Genomic DNA, 21,430 nt, shown 5'->3' with positions numbered 1-21,430 from the left:
TCCTGGGGCCCTCTAGCAGGTTAATCCAGCCCTGCCCCCATGGTTGTTCAGACTACTAAGAGGTGTCTTTGTTTAGAACAATATGCATCCACAGCCATGCAAAAGGCAACAATAACACAACCAGTATAAAACAATGTGCATCCACAAACACACAAAAGACAACAAAAACACAGCCACAATCAAACAGCAGAGAAAACAAGTTTTATGGGTATTCATGTAGCAATATCGCACGTCGAAAAATAACATTTTTATATGTCTAACAGTTAACGTATTTAACATGTCATACCATCTCCCAGACAAAAAAAAAAGACTATACCTGCCTGCCCTACCCCCTGGGCTCCTGCCCTCCTCTCAGCCATCCGCCGTTGCCAAGGTTTCCGTGTACGCGCTGCCTGCTGCCTGAGCGGTGCCGCGCGATTGTCATACAGTATAGCCAGACATGGCGGCGGATCTACAACCCGAGTGGATTTCTTGTCTCCCTTCTTCCTGGAGTTATGGGGTTACTCGGGATGGACGCGTCTTCTTCATTAAGTAACTATCCCTTCAAAGAAAAAGGCTCAAGTCATGTCTGCCCGTTTCTGATTCGAACAAAGTCACCGTGTAATAATGAATGCATTTCCCTCTCTAAACAGCGAGGAAGCCAAGAGTACAACCTGGCTGCATCCAGTGAGTGGCGAGGCGGTAATAACCGGGCACAGAAAAACTCCAGGTAAGACGGTACTAAACGGCGGTCAAGTTTCTCTGTTATGTTTAGCGTCTCTCATGTTCGCCGTCATGTGTTGTTTGCCCGTATCCCCAAACCCGATACTTCCCACACTGAGAGAGGCTGTGACATCCATGCTGTGTTTCTTAATGCATGAGTGGACTTTTGTCGCTCGTGCTGAGAAAAAGTGAGCCCTCTCATGCCCACCGCTGCCCTGCTCGTGCCACTTTCCTCGTGAGCCACAGCCTCCTTTTCAGGTTGGTCAGTCAGTTAAACTGACGAGTGGACATTTAGCTAACGTTACTTGCGAACTTGTAAAATTACGACTTTTACTAACAACCACCAGCATGTAAATAAACTCCGGAAGCATTTTATTCTATTTTGAATTAACTAACGGCTTCTGTTGACCACATAGCCCGTCCGACATGTACACTTGATGTTAAGTTGGTAAGCTAACAGAGACAGAGCCCGCTAAACAGTGATTTCCAGTTTGACAGGTATATAGCAACAGCTGTTGTAGACTGAGGAGCTAGTAAAGGTTAGCTGTAAATCTACAAAATTAGCTTCCTCTACGCCACCTCTTCAAACATGGTAAAATGAGCTCTTTGCAATGTATTATACTCATGACGTTACCATGCGACTAACTCTATAGCAGCCTCCTCGTACAACCTAAAGTCTCTGCAGAGCATTCCCACTAATGTTATTGAGTGGCTGCTGCACCCCAGCAGGGCTGCAATTAACGATTATTTTCGTTGTCGAATAATCTACAGATTATTTCCTTGATGAACAATAATCATTTTAGTCTATAAAAGGTCAAGAATAGTGAAAAATGTAGTTTTCCATAGCCCAAAGTCATTAGAGCTGAAACAATTAGTCGATTAATTGATCAGATGATTGCCAGAAAATTCATATGCAAATATTTTGATAATGATTAAACCTTTAAGTCATTTTTCAAACAAAAATGGCAAATATTCATTAGTTCCAGCTTTTCTGCTGTTATTTGTCTTATGTAATAGAACATTGAATATCTTTGGGTTTTGGAGTGCTGGTCAGACAAAATAAGCAATGTGAAGATGTCACATTGAGCTTTAGGAAAGTGTGATGGGTAGTTTTTAAACCATTTTCTGCCATTTTAAAGACCAAGCAATTAACCAATTGATCAAGAAAATTTGCGACAGATTAATTGATAAAGATAATAATAGTTAGTTGCAGCCCTAAAAGTAAAGTTTACAAATCGCTTAATTTATCCATCCAACAGTTCAAGACCCAGAGATATTGTATTTAGTATTATACAAAAAGCAGCAAATCCTCATATTTGAGAAGATGGAACCAGCAAATGTTTTGCATTCTTGCTTGAAAAATGCTGGAAACAATAAATCAATTTTCAAAATAGTTGCCAATTAATGTTTTTTTTGGTAGACTAATAGTTCAGTCAACTAATTGATGCAGCTCTGCATCTCAGTGTGTGTGTGTGTGAATTGACTGCTGGGAATACATAGCCCTCATTAATTTAATACACACAACATCTGTTTGTTCCACCAGTTTGTATTCACATGTTTTTGTCCACCTCTCCCTCTTTCACAGACCTACCTACTGGATGGGAAGAAGGATATACTTTCGAGGGTGCACGGTGCTTTATCAAGTGAGTTTAACACCCTCGCTCCACAAGACACACACCCATCATAACCCCAGAACCTGCATATAACATCTAAACATGCCATATGAATTCAAAGCACCTCCCCTTTATCACCATGATTGCAGCATGCCTTCATTTGAAACAGGAATTTATTTATTACCAATTTTATCTCCTCAAATGAACGAAAAGCTCATTCAAATGTTACGCTAAGTAAATATTGCATGGCAGTAAAATTGGAACCTTTACTCCTTATTTCTGTACTGTAGAAGCCTATCGCCTTGTTAATGATTACACAGGAACATTGTGCAAATACTAGACAGACATGGGCAAAGTGTGGTTGTTGTCTGTTTTTATTTATACAGACTTACCCTGCTCAGAGCTTAGCCTACTTGAAGAGTTGAACCAAAGTATAATGTGTTCTCTTTTTCTGACAGTTATTAAATCATCACAAAATAGTTATCCTCAGTGTTTGGGTTTATATGGTCTGCTCACAATTTAAAATGACACTTGTCTTAAGTAGATGCTGGAAAATATTTCTGAGGTACATGCCAACCTACGGTATTAAAGACTTCTTATTTAATATCTCCTTCCATTGATTTTGTTTGAACATCATATCCCCAGTATGTTCATTTGTTTGTGCTGTGTGGGCAGGAGAAAATGTGATATATCATCCATGTCCACTAAAACACTTTGATTTGTTCAGTTTGTGCCCCTCTCTGTTTGAAGACCAGGATCTACATGAATTACATTAGTGAACTACAGTATATTTCACATTTTCCTCTTTTCCTCTCTCTTCTCCTTGGTAGCCTGATGCATGCAACTAATGAAAGGAAATCGCAAGCACTGTCATTCATTCAGCACTGATTCATCATCATCACCTCAGAATGTTTTAAATCCAAGGATACGAGTTGAAATATGTTATTTTGCATGTCCTAATGAAATACTCCTCTCATACAGCAGGTATAGATATTTTGCAGATGAATTTCTCTGCCAAAATACAAGAATGCTTCTGTATGATTGAAGACACTATAATACACAGGCTACGAGTTTAGGATATTATCCCTTATTATCCTCACTGAATCCCTTCTCTGTCTTTGACTTCCTCATGAATTTGAGAAGCTTCATGTGGCAGGTTGCCAGACAGTCTGACTGAAAGGCAGTAATTTTTATATTCCAGTATTTTATCACAGCTTCTCAGTGCAAAACAGACTTGGGGACCACATTCATTAGTTGATCACTGTGATTCTGGCTCAGTTCAACGACATGGCAATGTTCTCTGTAAAACAAGTTACAAACTAATTACGTTGTCCTCTACAAATTATACAGACTGCATTTTATAAGTGTTCATTGGTTTCATGCATTAGCTACATTTTAGACACATTTTAAGTTTAAAAGACAAACCGTATTGAAGAAGTCATTTGAATTCTATTGTGTGTCCTTAAAAGCTGCGGATGAATTTGCAGCTTTGTTTTAGTCTCAACCCAGTTGCTGTGTCTTCTACAAATTACTTAACTGACAACAAAGGTCACCGTACTGTATGCAAAATTTATTTTTTTCCAAAACATAATTTATTTTTTTTACCATGAATGATAATTATATTTTCTAATATCATCTATTTATTATGTATTAGCTCCGCTGCTGACACTTACATTTGAAGCTAATGTAATATTGTGTGAAAAGAAACACATTTAAAATCTGCGTCAGTCATCAAGGAAACTTATTGATTATCTGACAAACTAAATAGGACAATTTATAGCAACCATGTATTCGCTGATGCACCACTGCTCAGCATAGAGGACCCATAGTTGATTTTGTTTGTCTGCAAAGAAGTAGGTGAACCACATGTGAATCTTTTAGTCACCTGTAATTACAAGTAACAATCACAACAAACTGCAAACATGTGTTCAGCTGGTTCAACTGAGCCTGTTCTAAACTGCAGCTAAGCAAGTAAAATACTAAAACACAAAGAAACAGCCACAGCATATCTCCTTGTTTTGATCTTGATAAAAATCTGACCAGCAATGTGATCAAATCTGTGCAATGTAAAAACAATTTTTTAGAATAGAGCAATGTGACAGATCATTCCCTAACATTAATTTTTGTAGGATACTGTTAACTTAGCAAGTCTCCACCCCCAAAATATACACACCGCAGTTCAATAGATTACCTTCCCCTCTCCCCCATTATGTTGTCTCTCAATCCTCTCAGGGACAGTTCACCCCAAAATCAAAAATACATATTTTTCCTCTTACCTGTAGTACTATTTATCCATCTAGATTGTTTTGGTGTCGAGTGCCGAGTTTTGGAGATATCGGCCGAAGAGATGACTGCCTTTTTTGAATAAAATGGAACAATATGACACTCAGCTTGTGGTGCTCAAAGCGCTAAAAATACATTTGAAAAACTCAACAGCAATGTCTCTTTCCAGAAATCATGACCCGGTTACTCAAGATAATCCACAGACCTTGTTGTAAGCAGTTTCATATAGGAACTATCATGTAGGAACTATCGGTAGAAGAGCCATGTAGTTCCATTATATTCATGAAAAGCAGACATGAATAAATGGCCGATATCTCCAAAACTCTGCACTCACACCAAAACAATCTAGATGGATAAATAGCACTACAGGTAAGAGGAAAATATGTATTTTTGATTTTGGGGTGAACTGTCCCTTTTTAAACTTTCAGTCTTTCAAACCTTCATCAGCGCATACATGATTCAGCAATTGACAGGCCTGTTAAAATAAACACTGCCATTCTAGTCATTGGCAGAATGCAATACACCTGTGCACACCCTGGTGGTAGAAACTCCACCTCTTGGGAATTTTTTAAGTACTGAATGGAGAGCTGTGCGTCATATAAATGGAAGCCATACTTTTTATAAAATACAAAAAGGAGTGGAACATAGTGAATATAGAAAAAACATAGACAATCAGGAAGCATCTTATAATAGTACCATACAATTTCATCACATAGTAAATGGGGCTTTGAGAGGTATTAGACTTGAGCCATCATAAATTAGGGATCCCCAGATCTATAAGAAAAAATAAGCATCTCAGACCACAGATTTTATATTAGAAATGAAGAAAAGAAGAAACGAAACATCTTGGATTACAGCTTAACACTCATCAAAATCCTCGTTGAGGTCTGTAGGCTGAAGTGTATGTAAAGTGTCAATTTAAAAAAGCTCTCTTTAGGATATCTTTTTTTTTTATTATCTCCCCCTCTTGGCAATTCATTGTGTTCAGTGCCCTGGAATCATAGAGAGGAGATATGGTGTGAAAATTCATTGAAATGACGGGCAAAAGGATAGTTCTCATCATTGCGTCTGATGGAGCTCTTGTGCTCACTAATCCTTTGTTTCAGCATTCGTGAAGTTGTTTTACCTATATAAATCTTATCACATGGGCATTTTAGTTAATACATACATTTCTGTGCTGCATGCGATAAAACCCTTAACAGGAAAACTTTTGCCTGAACTTGGATGTCTGAAAACAGGAGTATTCCATCTGTTGTGGCACTGGGCACAATTGCCACATGGATAATTCCCATCTTTTAGAGGAGCTAAAAGAGTCTGTTTCGGACCTGCCTTCATGTTGGCCCACACCAGTTTGTTGCATAAGTTAGGACCTCTTCTACAGACAAAGAGGGGAGGATCTGGAGGATTAGTTGATTAAAGATGAGAATTATCCATGTTCATGCTCTGATGAAGGGCTTGTGGTCTACAAGCTTAAAATATTGTCAGTATAAGAAATGGTACGTGTAGTTCCTTGTAGTGGGCCTACAGAAAATACTAGTAGGCATACGGTACACAGGCATATAGTATGCTGTACTGCCTGCTTATTGGGTAAACTACACTGTTTAATTTTAATGAAAGCTGATGCAGATGTTGTGGGTGAAATGCAGATAATTAGACTACATGTGACTGAGGCTGCCACAATCTGGCTTGTTTTCACTGTTTTAGTAAGACACATTTTCCCAGACTGTTAACTGGGAGTTAAAGAGTTTAATCTTTGTTGTTTTACTTAGCAATACCTTTTTAGAATTCTAATTATGTGGTCACCACTGTATATATTTGTGTCATTAAGCTGCCTGTGTGTACTGATAAACAGGTATGGTCAATTCAAGGCACAAGATCAATTTGTCAGTCTTTAGTGATGAAGATGTATCTTAGATGTACTAGAACTTGAGTAATTGGGATATGTAAAACCATGCCTGTTAATTTCATTGTGACTCATTATTTTGACAGAGACTTGCTGACAGATTTATGGGATAACTGTCTTGGACAGTACTTGGGGCATTTTGAGGCTTTATGTGAGGCTGTCCAAAACCATTAGCCTGATGAGCTGGATAAGTATATGCCTTATGTTTTACAGTAGGTAATCATTACTTTGTCATCAATTTAGTATTGTCAAGTATTACAAGTTTGAGATTATATTTTTGCATTTTTAATGTACATAAACAAGGGGCAAACATTTTAAACAAAAAAAAAAACAACACCAACAACACCCTCCTCTTGTTTTCAGACTTATGAAATAGAGACTGGATCATTGATTCATTTCTATGACTCGAGTCGTTTTTTTGAGCCTGGGAAAGGATCTAGCCCATTCACATGCTGGCTGTGTGGCTTGGCTGTTACCATCGGGTTGCACAGTGTGAGCATCAAGGAGCAGATTGTGCTGACGTAGACTGTCCTCTGACGGGATGTGTTGGGGAGGATGGAAGGTGCAGGTTGTTGGTGTGATAGTGTGGACTAGGGGCATGGCCCATCACAAGATTTGATTATTTAATGTTGCTGTGAGTTTTGAATGAGTGAAGGTCAGCGCAGATGTTAATTGAATCAGTCATGGCTTACTGCTCTCCTCAGACTAAGCAGTCTCTTTTGAGTTTCTGGGTTGTTTGCAGGTGGCTGAATGCCAACACAGCTTTTTAGTTTGGGGAACTATGTGTCAACTGCCCTGTACTTGTTCCCCCCACTAAAAGAGTGAGATCATGAGGAGGTTCAAATCTGCATACTATATGCATTTTAATTTCATTCACAGGCAGGCATGTTTAACTAAAATCAGTGGGTTGTGAATGTTTTGTTTCCAAGTCAGACAGGACTGCAAGCAGTAAAAACGTGCCTACCTTTTGTTAATGCTACAGTTAAAAACTTCAGTTTCAATGGTGCCTGCTGCCTCTGTTCTACTTAATTATTTTTTCTTTTCAAATGGGCTTGTTTGTTTTCATCTAAAGAACAAATACCTATCAAACACACACACACACACACACGCAGTATCATTGTATCTTCCCATCTGCTGTGGCTCACTGAGGAGAGAGTCAGTACAGGTCAATAACACCCACCCATTAGTCCTAATACATTCAAGTTTTAAGCCAGTGGCTTTTGGCCCTGGTCTCAATTGCTGAATATGGCGATAAATCAGAAAACACTAAACTCCATCCAACCATTCTGCTGCTTTGGTCCTCCGAGAGCTGAAAAAATAATCTCCACACGTCAGAGTAACAGACACTTTCTCCTTTAGATTAACCTGTCTGTTACTTTGTACCCTGTGTTGAGATTTCGGAGACTCATCGCTTATTGAACTACACTTCTGTGCAAAGATCTGCAGATCTGCAAAGCCTCTGTGATGCCGAAAATGTTATGCACTTTTGAAATGACACAGTGCAAAATACTGTACACTGCATAGGCTCTGTACAGCATGCTATATGGAAAGTCGAGCCAATGGACATCTTATTTTCATGACATTTTGTCTGTATCCCTCTCTTGGGTCTACTAGTAAATTCTACAGCCACCCAGAGTGCAGTGTCTATTCAGTTTGTTTCTGTTTGTGACGTAAACAGCGTTTTGATGAGACTGCCATCTGGCAGATTTGTGTTTTTCATTTTATCTCTGTAGCACATAATCCCACATTTTAACTTAATCCTCATTTTAACAAGACGGGGGGGACATGATTTGGGCAATTGAACCAGCATTTTGTCAAAATGTTTGTCTGTCACTGTCTGCTAATGAGGATTCTTGAACTTTGAAATGTGTATCAGGATAAATGGGGTGAAGTCAGTTTGACTAGTGCAAACGGCTTAATAACTTAGGAGGAGAGTGATGACCCTAATTATGATTTTGTTGCCTCATGGATGCAGGGAGCATTTACAGCAATTATGTTTATGAATAGACAGGTGCAGATCTCCTGCCAGTTCGTTCTCTTTGTTCGCTATTCTTGTCTAATTTATTCTGTCTGGAAAAGGAGAGGAAAAACTAACTGCTGAAGTCAGGGCTAATTGCGGTAGGTTACACAATGAGATAGCTGACATCTTGTTTTGAAGGCTAATGATTGAGTAAAAAATACAGTAGGAGGCTCAAACAACTGACCCTCACAGTGCTATAGACCAAAAGTCTTGCTTGATTGCTGCTCAGTTATTAATGTTTCATTTGGTGACATTTTGTCTGTGTCCTTTGAGGGCAATTTTCCACTTCTGAGTGCTCATCAGTATAAAGTGCAACATAAAATATAAATATTGTACTAGTCTACTCTGCAACCACCACTTTCATTACGCTGTTCACTTCTACTGCTGCATAATTCACCACTCAGAACAGAGGAAAGCATGTCAATTGAAATTTGGCCAATTATGGCAAAAACTCTCTAGTGGATTGCTGTTGGCTCATTTTTTGCTTTGAAGGCCCACACACTGGCTGACTGCACAGTAGTATCGGGTTACTGTGATGTGGATCAATATTCAGTTATGGTAATTGTCACTCAGAGATAAATAATCAAATCCTCTTTTTTGATGACTGTGGTTTTTTATTGATAACCTATTAGAGCTTCTGCTCATCCTAATCACCCAGTAACAGGAGAAACAAGCTGTGAACACAACACTGACATATTATCACCTTTTAAGTCGATGTGACTAACTTATTTGCTAATAGTTACCTATTTAAACATCCAGCAGATACAGAGCAGCAACATTAGCATTAATTTGAAGATGTGTTTCTGTAAGTTCAGTATTCACTCTCTTTTAGCTCTGTTTTCGGTCTCCACCAACTCCTGAGGGAAATATCTTCCTCTTTAGCTGCTAAATGCTCCACTATGTTAACCAGCTATTTGCTAACTTTGTCTGTCTGTCGTTTGGTGCTGAGCAGGTAGCATACAGTGAGTTTTTAGAGCTTTTTCGCAGCTGATAACAGCTGCCCACTTTGGCCGAAAACAACGCTATGGGAGCAAAGCGAGTGAACCAAAACAGTAAAATTGAAAGACTAGCTAACAGCTAAAATGCTGCTAGAACTGAGGGACACTGCAGAGTCAGCTGATCATTCTCTGTGGGTTCATCACTACAAGCAACCCCTTTTACATTACACATTGTCATTTGATCCATTGTTATAAAAAATATTGATTAAAGCCACTTTAAAGAAACATTTTGGGGGATACACTGGTTTGCCATACCCACAGTCAGATGAGAAAGTGGTTATTCATTTAAACAGGGAAATTGTTTGCCTCCAAACCTAGCATAGTTCAAAATACCCTGCCATTCAAAATACACTACAGTATACTTAATGGTAGGTTCTAATAGCATTCAAATAGTTAAATTTGATGCCATTTGTCCATACTAGTGTTTCTGTTCTTGTCTTGCCTAATCTTTTTCTGAGTTTCATCTCTGCAGCTCCAGACACTTCAGAAACTGACACTTCAGGGCATCAGTAAGGGGGCATCTTATCAGAGATCTGAAGAATGGATTAGCATGGTATAGACTTCAAGCATAGGGGATTTGTTTTCATTTTCATGAGTGACATCAGCTAAAGTAAGTAAAACTCCCCAATGCTAGGGACAATCTGAGGAATGAGCTCACATTTATTATCTTGTCTGTCTGTGTGGGTTTGCAGTAGCTTTGTCTGTAGCTTTACCTGGAATGTCGTAAGAGTTGAGAGTTGAGGTCTTGATCTTTCAGGGCAAACGCGACAGGAGTCTCGGTGAACCCTCCATAACTATCAGACACACACTTAAGCAGACTTTAAAGGCTCTCCCTTCTCTCCAGGGAATAATCAAAGCTTCTATCTGTGAGCAAACGTTATATCAGACCTGATTTATGTAACTCTCACAGTGGTGAGAGTGTGAGAGAGGTGACCAAGTGTTTGGACTTGGAATAAAATTTAAATGCAAGATAGGGCAGTATATTTAATCCTTTGATAAACGATCACAATTTTAGCCTCCACATTTAAGATAATTAAACTCGATCAGGTGAAATATCGACTTTATGGTTAAAGTGCCTGCTCTGGTGCATCACATTAAGTGCTCCCTAGGAAAGCTGTGACCTATCACAAGTGTTTGTTTCAATCACTGTGATTAACTGTTCTCTGCTTCCAAAACATGATTGCAGCTACAGGCTAGAGCTTTGTCACTACACAGTTACCTTCAGTGTAATGTAGCTCCATTTTTTATGTAGGGATCAATTATTTTACATGACATGGGCATAGAAAGTACTTGTGTGTGTCTGATTAGCTGGCAGGTGTAAAATTGTATATCGGGACACTTCAAGATAGTTCTAATCAAGTGTAGAGTCAGCAGAAGCATCACATAGCTTCATAGAAATTTAGGAACAAGCAGAAACTGACTGGACTGTATTATTTGTTATTGTCTAATAAAGCAGAAAAAAGGTTTTGAAAATGAAGTTTAAACTGTAGCGACCATAAGGCAGCAGTTAACTCCCACTGCTGAAACTAACCTCAAACCTAATCATACCTAATTAACCTCATCCTGTGCAGGGTTGCTGGGGCAGCGCTCACAAATCTTCTTCTTTTTGCCTTTTCTTTTCATTAAATAAGTAGCAGTAGTTCACTTTTCACACATAGATGTCTCGGGCTCTGCCGTCCTCAGTGTGCATTTCCTGGCTGGTAGCACCTTGAAGTACTTGAAGAGATTTATTAACAAGTAGAGCCAGTTTCTTTCATTTGTTTTGCTGGAGCTATAGCCAATCCCAGCATACATTGGGTGAGAGGCAGGGTGCACACTGGACGCCACTCTGCCACACAAAGACAGACGACCTCATTCACTTCTATGGGCAAATTAGTTTCCAATTCACCTAACCTATATGTCTTGCCTGTTGGAGGAAACTTGAGTGCCCACAGAAAATTCACACAGACACAAAGACAACATGTAAACTTCTAAACTGACTATAAAAAAACTTTAAACAATAAATGACAGTTTGATGTTACCTTTTTATTGAGAGAAATTACCATAGTATAAGAAAAACACTTTGTTATCTAACTGAGAATAATGGACTCTCGAGGAAATACCACTCCACCTTGTGTCATGCCGATCCTTGCCTCTACTTAATCCATTATTTACACTGATTTAATGTAAAAAGATAAATAATGTGTCTTTAGTATTGAATGAAATAATCCTGATGATCATCTTAACATAATTGCAAAGCCCATACAATGTCTGACGGTATGTCTGTAAAGAAATAAGATGTTTGTTCCCATACACAGGGCTAACATTAACAAATGGCACACCAGGGACAATGCCTTATTCAAACTGCAAAGCTCTGAGAGAGTGTTTACTCTCCTCCTTGGCAGGGGGAGGCTCTGATGGCTGTGGCTGCTGACTCACTAACTCTGTCAGTGCTTGGTACTCATGCAGCTCACTTGTGTGTGTGTGTAATGTGATTTAAGAGGGAAACCAGTGGACCTGGTTCTGCTGTACATCATCCCCGTCTCTAGCTCCATAACTCTCAGGTCTGAAGCTGGGTGCTGACTGGGAGACAGACAGTCAACTAGGCAGGCTTTGAGCTGCTCAGACTGCTCTCCCGCGTTTCAGTCTCTGTGGGGTCCCTGCCATCTGGCTAGCACTGGATGAAATGTGTGTATGTCTTTTGGTGTTTGGATGCTCTGTGTGTGAACATATGTGTAAGAGATCCTCTGATGTCTGTGACTGCCCCAGGTGCTGATTAAAACAGTTTCTCAGTGAAAATCCACATCAGACCAAGTTATCCTCTGCTGTTGTTCATAGTATTCTTGGCTAGCTATCCCAGAGTTTTGCATTTGTTGTTTATAAATTGTGTGCACTAATAGTTGCTTGTTCATCTTTTTATCCTATTGGAAGGATTCTTTTCTCAGGATTGAAAACTATAGGCATGGCTGGTTTTGACAGGATCAATAGACTCTTTGTCTGCAGTGGTCCCAGTTGCCATCAGTAAGAAGGTTATGGCTGTCTAAGTGTAACCTGACAGGCTTTTTTTGGTCGTTTTTAGACTGTCAGTGTGCACAAGCCTTGCTGATCATCATCAATAGCATCATTTTACAAAATGCACTTTTTCTCAAATCTCAAACAGTGAAAGTACTAAAGAATATTAGAGCTGCAAAGATTAGTCGATTAATCGATTAGTCGATCGAAATTATTTTGATTATCTGTCAACTATCAGTCAATTTTCAAGCATAAATGTCAAACATTTGCTGGTTCCAGCTTCTTGAATGTAAGGATGTGCTGCTTTTCTTTATACTCTCTGTTTTGGACTGTTTGTTGGACAAAAGAAGCAATTTCAAGACCTCATTTTGGGCTCTGGGGTATTGTGATGCAGTTTCTTGATATTTAAATAGACTAAACAATTAATCGATTAATCATGAAAATAATTATCAGATTAATCGATAATGAAAATAATTGTTAGTTACAGCCCTAAAGAATATGTTTGTAATCCCCAATGGTATAGAATATATTGATTGAATGTTGATTGACAGCCTACAGTAATTCTTTGGTCCTAAAGCCTCTAGTTGTGTGGTGTCTTTGATTTAATGCTGATAGAGCTGTTAAACTTGAGTAATCCCTGTAGTAATCGGCAATGAGCTGTCCTTTTCTAATGTTGTGCCAGGCTGAACCTCGGGACAACTGCCTTCATGGGGGTCATGCTGTTGGTCAGCTATTGTTCCGCACATTGTTAGTTCTACATATGAGAACTTGGTATGCTAGCATCGTTCCAATTTTTTGAGAACGAATCAGCTGATCTGCTCACAATTTATATTTCTTAGGGAACTGCTTTGCCATAGCAACCAGCTGCTTAGGTCTCTGTCTGCATTCTCTTCTATACAGTCCACTTACCTTTTTTAATCCATGTAGTTGGAAAGTAGAGAAGGATATGAAGTTGGAGAGGCACAAGTGATAAAGTTTTTGCAGGATATGGTCTTAAGCCATGTGTGAGACTCCAGTATCCTGGTGGTTCTCTGCTCTCCTGTGATGTCAAATGTTCTAAATACCCATTCAGCCTGACTGACTGCATCTAAAGGGCCTGTTTAGGTGGGGAACTCAATATTGCTTGAAGTTTAAACAGGCAACCATTACAGTTCCCATGGTGAGATGCTGTAGAAATAAAACAAGAGCTGATCTGTGCATGTGCAGGTGGAAAGCAACTTGTATTTGCTAATGAAATCCCTTTACTTTGGTTCCATGATATCTGTTCAGTGATCTAGGATGAATATATCTTAAGCTCTTAAAATGGTACAGCTCCCATATCATGCTATGGCAAAGCATACACCTACTCCCTCTATCTTTGTATTTCGCCCTCTGTTTCTCATGTCTGTCTACCTCAGTCCAGTGGACGGCCCAGTTGTTTTCCAGATGGTCTGTGATGATTAGGGAGCTTTTGGAAGCAGTCACTCTGCTCAAATGTTCTACAGCTGTGAGCTCTTGGAGCACCATGTTAAAATGTGCACAGAGGGCTTTGGAACAGCGTAGTGTTTCCTGAAACAAATTATTACAAATTCAGCCTCTGAATTTGTCTTCATCCACATCCAAACAGGCAGTCAATACCCTCCTCTTTTTTTTTTTCTTCAACTGCTACGCAGAATGAGACTCCAAACCTCTGTTTTAACAGTGATCATACCTTCATGAAAAGGGTCCACTAAAATATTGCAGTGTATCTTCTTTTCACACTCTTCCAGAGGATTGAATAAAAGGTGTAGTGCTATACTGACAGATTGCTGCCATGTTTTCAATTTAGCAGCAGCAGTGGAGGGATTAATATCGTACTCTCCTGGTCCTGTGGCTTTGGCTTATTCCTTCCTTTCTCTCTCCTGGCAACGGTGTCAGCTGCACTATTCCCCCAGCAGACCTTGCATGTCCCACAATTGTCTCTTCCCAGCACATGTCGTTTAGGCTAGACGTAATGTATGCTATTAGCAGGATATTGTTTCTTTCTATGACTCTTCTCAAAATTTTTATAATACTCAATTTTTATAACAATTCTCATCTGTGTCCCTTGAGCTCAGTGACAGCACAAATGCTCTCTGCTCCTAAGGTGTGAGGTTTGATGTTTTATTGCTCTCGAGAACCATAGTGAGGGTTAATAATTGGGAATAAGGGGCCTCACTGCCCCATATGTAGATTTGATAGACCTTATTTTATCTCTAATGGTCTAAACACTTATGGAGAATAGATAAACTGAATAGATACACTGGTAGGCTCATTTTTTCTCTAGTCATATCTCCAGCACTGGCACTTGTAGCAGCCATTCATCTAAAAAGTCCTTATGTAATATCATAACTGTGTGAAGGACTTCCATAGTTATTCCCAACAAACATCCACCCAAAGTGAAACTGCCTTTTACAACCACTTATCGGGCCTCTTGTATGTCTGTGTGCGTGTGGTTTAGTGCGAGGCCCAACATGACTTGAGTGCACTGTAAATTCTGCTGCTAGATGGGGCACTTGACAGATATAAATAGTACCCAGGTCATCACGACTGCTTCAAATAGTACCAAGTTCTCTGAGGTGTGTTAGTACAATCAGACCCATCAGATTAGACAGAGAGAATTATGAGATATTTAAAACTTAATTGAAAATAAATCTACATCCTGATATAGTATCTGTTTAGCATGGCGAGTTTCTTGCTGGCGATTTGGTTCTCTTTCTGGGGAAAGATGCATAGACAGTAGCAGTGATTGGATAATACACTGCATTTATTGCCCAACTGTTGGGTAGTGACTCTTGTGCTGTCAGAGTCCTACTCTTTGTCCTCGGATCTGGCTGTCCCTGCCTTAACAAATATTTGAACTCTGTGCCAAGTCTCTCATTGAATAATGTATACCAGCTGTGATTGATATAGTACATTTGTGTTTCTCACAAGCTTAATGGCATCACTGGAGTTACCATAGGAAGAATGTGCCATAGTCAGGTTAGAGTCACAAAAAAAACTATTAAAATTATTGTCCCTCATTACAAATGAGAAAAAACAAACTGCTAAATGCGCATCCCTTGATCTAAATTTGTGTCTTGGAGGCACCGTGTGCTTCTTGCTTCCTAGGGTTCTAGCCGTCTGTTTGAGGTCAGGTGACTCACCGATAGCTGAGCAAGAGAAAAGCATGGCTGGGTACTGAACATAGTCTTACCCCAAACTCTCACTTAGGATGATCATCAGAATGCTAGGTAGCCTGCTTTTTTTTTTGCTTTTTTTTTTTTTTTTTTTTGTAGCAGAACCAACATTTTGTGAAACAGTTTTGTCAGAATCCACTTGCTTAAGCTGAGGTGTATTTGTTAAAGTGAGTTTACATTGTAAACAACACTTTTTAAATATTTCTTTATATTTGTATCCTTATATTAATTTACCACCTACCTTTCTACCTAAAACATTTGCAAATTCTTTGCTTTAAATATTTAGAATCCTGCATTGTTTACATTGGCTTTTTTGTTTTTCCTCTTTTATAATGCATTTCTACCTTTTACAACACAACCATCACCTGTTACTGCACTTTGCAGTCTGCAGAAATGTGTATCACTTTACCCCATGTTTGTGCTTGTGCATGTGCGTCCTGGTGCACACAGTGGCAGACCACAGGATACAAACAATACAGGGACCTACTCATACAAAACATCACTCTACCTTGCCACTAGTGGTTAAATCGTCCATGGGTTACCTTTAAGGAGTAGGTGCAATGAAATCAATCTGTCCCTCCTTTCTAACTGCGTATCAGCTCTGAGCAGCCTGCTTTTTAGTTTCAGTTAGAGGGTATGTGAGAGATGAGGCCACAGTGGAGAGAGCTGACAGCGGCTTCATAACTGTAGTAATGGTTGCACCACATAGTGATCCATCAGTCTAATCAGCTGTCAGCCCTCTGCAATATGTTTCTGCAGCGGTGGGGATGAATGTCTGGTAGTCAAAAGTCTGGTTTAAATATCAGCACAACTTGCTCATGGGTAAATGCAGCCTTCCCACCTCTGTGCTGCTATTCACAAACCAATGTGTGCAGGCATTCCCCCTCCTCTCTGGGTGAGAGGGAGCTCACTGTTTTTCACTGTAAGACCTCTGCTGGTGGTTCAGATAAATACACCCTCAACTTTGACTGGGATGTTATGATTGCTATGTCTTTGCTTCTGTGCTTCTTGTGTAAGGTAGCAGGGTTTAGCAGAGACGGTTTCAAGACGTCTTCCCTGTGTGACAGCTTTATTACTGCCTGCCACTGGACTGATGATGGTCCTTATTGAGTGTGTGGGTGGGTGGTATAGTGTGTGTGCAGGGCTGGGAAATATAAATGGTATAGATGTCACAATGGTAGAGACGTGAGCCATGATATGAATTTGACTATACTGTTTGCACCAACATAAGATGTGACTTTTTCACATCACATAAAGTGCACTGTGAGGATCAGCACAACTCACTGCGTGTTAAGAGTACAGATGTATTAGATGTAATGTTTTTTTTCTAGGATATTCAAAACAAGTGAGCATACCTCATTTAAATCACATTCTCTTGAAATGCGGGAGAAAAATTATATGTTGTGATTAGAGCTGCAATGATAAGTCCATTAATCGATTGTCAGAAACGGAATCTGCAACTATTTTGATAACCAATTCATTGTTTCAGTCATTTTTCAAGCAAAAATGCCAAAAATGTGTTTCCAGGTTCTCAAATGTGAGAATGTGCTGCTTCTCTTGTTCTTACATCGTAGTAAATTGAATATTAGGTTTTTCATTTGACATTTGATGAAGTCACATTGGATTCTAGGATATTGTGATTTTTCATCGTTTTCTAATGTTTTATAGACTAAATGGTTAATTTATTATTAGAGAAGATAATTGTCAGATGAATAGATTGTGAAATTAATTGTTAGTTCCAACCCTAGTTGTGATAAATGTATATGTTGTGATATAAATTATTAGTCTATGTGACTCTGTGTTTGAACACTTCTGTCTAGGGTTATTTTGGTTGGTTGGTACTTGTGGAGCCCTTCATAAATGTTTTGTATCGATCCTTTCGATTAGTTTTGGCAAAAAAATGTATGTTTTACTATTTGCTTACCCACAAGGAATGTTCTTTCTATGTTCTAAGTTTTTTTTCTGTATCAAATCTCCTAACAGCCAGTCAGTCTTTTCAGTGTCTGGAATCCACAGCGTACCTACTCTGAATAAAATACAAAACATCATCTTTAATTTTATTTGTCTCAGTTTTGTATAACAGTGATGTCATCCACTCTCAAGGGAAAACTTGTGCTCTTTAGTGAGTCTGTGTAGGAAGCTTCATAAATAACTCTCAAGTCTCTTTGAGTATTTTTAGTCCTAGTCAGACTTGATGTGCGTGATTTGTACAAATGATTCTGAAATGCTTGATGAATTCGGGCCCTGGTCCTTGATGCTGCAGACTTGCATCTGTTTGTCTAATGAATCTGAAACCTTCCCCAAATCTATAGGAAGTTTCTGCTTAGTGATTTGGAACAAGCTGTAAGTGGACTGTAAGATCTTCTGAGCTGTTAGATTTGCCTCTCTGCCTATTTGTTTTCATTGTTTATTTATGGAGGAGGGAGGCTCATTAGTCATTCAGTGTGACAGTGTAAATGTGTACACAAGAAGTTTGCTCTTTGCCGAGAACTAAAGCACAGTTGAAGCTGGCTCACTGCCAAGCTTAAAATTGGCTTTACCCTACCTACAGTCAAAATGGCAATGTTCTCAAAAACATGTTTATTAATTTTTTTTAGAAACCTAGCTTAAAGATGTAAGACCAATCTGCCAGGAAAGTGCTTGACAGGAAATGTCCTGGCAGATTGGTCCTACATCTTTAAGTCCCCAGCAATGTCTTTAAATAATGCAGAATTCAGAGTGATTTTTTAAAATACTATTTACTTTATTGGGAAAAGGCTAGTCCAGGTATACTAGTGGTATATAGGTGTTGCTATTAAGCTTGATACTTACCCACAAAAAAGATCCAAAAGGAGGACGAGGAAAACAAGAAGCTATAAGGACTCAAATTAATCCCACACACTAGCAATACAGTTGTGAAGTAGGAAGGGTTATTATGGGTGTTAGTAAAAATCCCGTTAATTTTTTCATAGACAGTGTTGGTCAGTGGGGTGTGGGTAACTGGCAGTCGGAGCACTTCTGAGACTTGGTTGAACATCAAACTCTCCCAGTTGAATCATAAGTACAAAAGATCAGCAACTGTGCAAATATCAAATAAAATTGATTTGAAAATTGAACATATCTGATTCTTAGATGGAAAGCCAAAGCCTGTGCACATAAAAATCTAAAGAATTAACTGTGACTCCATAGCAACATTTTGATTTAAAAGCTTAAATTCTGTTGCTTGTGTCACTATCAGTTGTCAGCTGTTTAAATCAGTTCACTCTTGGAATATGGGTCAGTCTTGGTTGAATTCAACAGCTACTGATACTGATTCAACTTGGTAATGTCACCAATTTAAGCTCTGCCCACAGACCCTCTGATAGGCTCATTTTTTTTTCTTTCATGGAGCCAGCCATTCACCAAAGTAACACCAATGCTCTTCATGTCAAATAGGTCTCTATTGTGGGCAACGAAGTCTACGTCTGGAGCCAGGCTTGGCAAGATGTGTGAGAGACACAGACACTGATATCTGTGTGCCTTGGTGTTCATGTTTCTTGTTATCCTCACGATGACCACACACCTGAAACCTGTTTAGTCAAACCTGGACAGAGGCACTTGGTACTGTCCAGGTTCTAGATTTCAGGACTTAAAAGCACCACAATGACAGCATTGTAATTCACGCACTCTGTCTCATGCTGTTCCTCTTAAAGCATGAACTGGTCTTTAGGTAAAGCCCAACATCCATATTGAGCCAGGAGGTTGTTGGTTATGCTCCAGCAATGTTAACAGAGCTATCTTAGTAATGAGGTACTAATAGACTCATGTTGTGAGCTTTCCTCAGGGAAAGATGAGAGAGGTATGTGTAAATTACACCAGCTTTTCATTCTTATACTCCCACATCTCACTGCAACATGGCACACAATTTTAGAAACAGACAAAATAAACCTCAGCTCAATGCTGTATGGGTTTGGGCATTTGGGCATTGTTGCTAAGCTTCAGTTTTTCTTGCTAATTGTTATTTAGTTATTGGCATCAATTTGAAATGTCATGGCTGTACATTATGAACCTCAACCCCAAACAACAGACATATTACTTGCCTCCAGAAACAAACAGTCTAAGGTGTACCTCGGTTTAAACAAGGGTTCATTTCCCTCCTAGATGAATACACTGACTATGTAACCTGATGGGACATCACCAATAATAACCAACACAACAGGAGAGATTAGTGTGTCTACTGAAAAAAGGAGCAGTGTTTTGTTGAGAAACACATAACTATTGTAGCTTGGTCACAGCCAGGGAAAAAGCATGTGGAGCAACAGTAGAACAGAGGAGGCATTATAATATATCAATAACTTTCTCTCACAAATAGGTCAGTGTTAATCCTGGACAGTTAATACATGTCTCACTTTGTTCAGTCCCTGATCTCCTGTTGTGCTGGTCCTTTCCTAGATTCTTCTTATTCAAAAGGATGTTAAATTTCTTAATTTGCCGCTCCTTGCTCTTCCTATGTTGTGCACCCTGTGCTACCTGTGTAAAGTCCATCACTCTCTTGAGGATTTCTTCTGGGACAATGCTTGATAACTTCTTCTGCAAAAATTCTATTCTGTTCTTCAAATTGTCTATTCTTAAGTTGTTTTCCCTGATCCTTTCACTAAGCATCTGGGTCAGGTTTCTTCTCCAAATCTTCTCTGCTCTGTGTCCTTTTACTGGTGGTTTAATCTGTAGGCTCTTGGGAATAATCTTGCTCTGCCTGCATCTTAGATTAAAACGGAGATGGTTCCTGTGGTCTGCTAATTTCCTGGCTGTGTTTTCGAGTTCCCGAACCAGATCCACGGTTTTCTGCCCAAAATTCTTCAAAATAAGACGGTGTAGTCCCTCATTCGTCCAGGAGTGTTCTATCGTAGAAAAGGTTTCAGTCGTAGTCATCTGGACACTGTTTTCAGAATTGAGAATGACTTCCGGATGGGAGCCGAAACGTCTTGATTCTGAAAACAGTGTCCAGATGACTACGACTGAAACCTTTTCTACGATAATCCTGGACAGTGTTCTTAAGGAGAGGGCTTTGGAGTGTCACAAATGTCCAGCCAGGAGTTTAAAATCAGTGACATGCTACAAGCAATATTAGTTTTTTCCCTCCTATCACAATCTTGGGGCAGCCCTGTTGCTTCTGTTGTATTTCTGTGGTTTTCATGTAATCTTTAACAGTCACCACCCATATCAAAGGTGCCATATGCATGGAAATATGAAATCATACAGTATTGCTCAAGGTGATTATACCAATTCAAACATCATTTTAATAATGCAACTGGTGTCACAGTGCTTTATTTACAGACTGATTGTTCATGTTAATATGTTATAGCCTACCCATGTGTTTCTGTGGCTCATATGTTCATTTCCTAGTTTGCAGTAAGGTGCAGTATTGTTTTGCACCAATACAGTAAATGTTTTAAAGGTAAAAGCTTTTGTTTAACATAGCCTTTGCAAAATTCATTTCTTATTGTCACCACAGAGATTTCCTTCCATTCTTCTAATGTGACCTAACAAGGTATAACCCTCCTTTTTTACTGTAACTGAGTTGAGATGGCTGTTTTTTTAGAAGGCATTCTGTTTTCTTTCATGAAGAACACAAGTGTTTCAAGCTGCCTTGTAGGTTTGGTACCTGCTTGTAAAATGGTTTTCTTATGTCTAAGAGCTTTTCTACAAACAGAACTGAATTCCTCTGCCTTTTAAGTGGATCTCAATTACTACCTTGTTTTACTATTAGGCTATTTTTTAAAGACGGG

At 39.2% G+C, this 21,430-nt stretch overlaps 2 protein-coding genes across 29 annotated transcripts in view; one reads left to right on the top strand and one right to left on the bottom strand.

Moving 5' to 3' along the window:
- The window catches only part of LOC122874636 (1-phosphatidylinositol 4,5-bisphosphate phosphodiesterase zeta-1-like), a 34,720-nt gene extending 34,292 nt beyond the window's left edge, over positions 1 to 428 (bottom strand). Inside the window, exon 1 of the mRNA XM_044192794.1 lies at positions 317 to 428. The gene's annotated coding sequence lies outside the window, so the exon portion shown is untranslated. The remainder of the gene's footprint in view (positions 1 to 316) is intronic.
- Positions 347 to 21,430, top strand: part of LOC122874634 (pleckstrin homology domain-containing family A member 5-like) — an 87,951-nt gene continuing 66,867 nt past the window's right edge. For 9 of the 28 annotated variants that reach the window (XM_044192761.1, XM_044192760.1, XM_044192775.1 and 6 more), the window contains exons 1-3: positions 349 to 531; positions 633 to 709; positions 2,288 to 2,345. In XM_044192761.1, the coding sequence (XP_044048696.1) occupies positions 440 to 531; positions 633 to 709; positions 2,288 to 2,345 (227 nt within the window). In that variant the 5' untranslated portion in view covers positions 349 to 439. Of the gene's footprint in view, positions 532 to 632; positions 710 to 908; positions 961 to 2,287; positions 2,346 to 21,430 lie in introns of those variants that run through there. The other 19 variants (XM_044192771.1, XM_044192770.1, XM_044192766.1 and 16 more) reach the window with 7 other exon arrangements.

Source organism: Siniperca chuatsi, linkage group LG4 (genome assembly GCF_020085105.1).
Source record: "Siniperca chuatsi isolate FFG_IHB_CAS linkage group LG4, ASM2008510v1, whole genome shotgun sequence".
NCBI lineage: Eukaryota > Metazoa > Chordata > Actinopteri > Centrarchiformes > Sinipercidae > Siniperca > Siniperca chuatsi.
The sequence above is the reverse complement of the archived record's forward strand: the minus strand, read 5'-3'. Positions and strand labels throughout refer to the sequence as shown.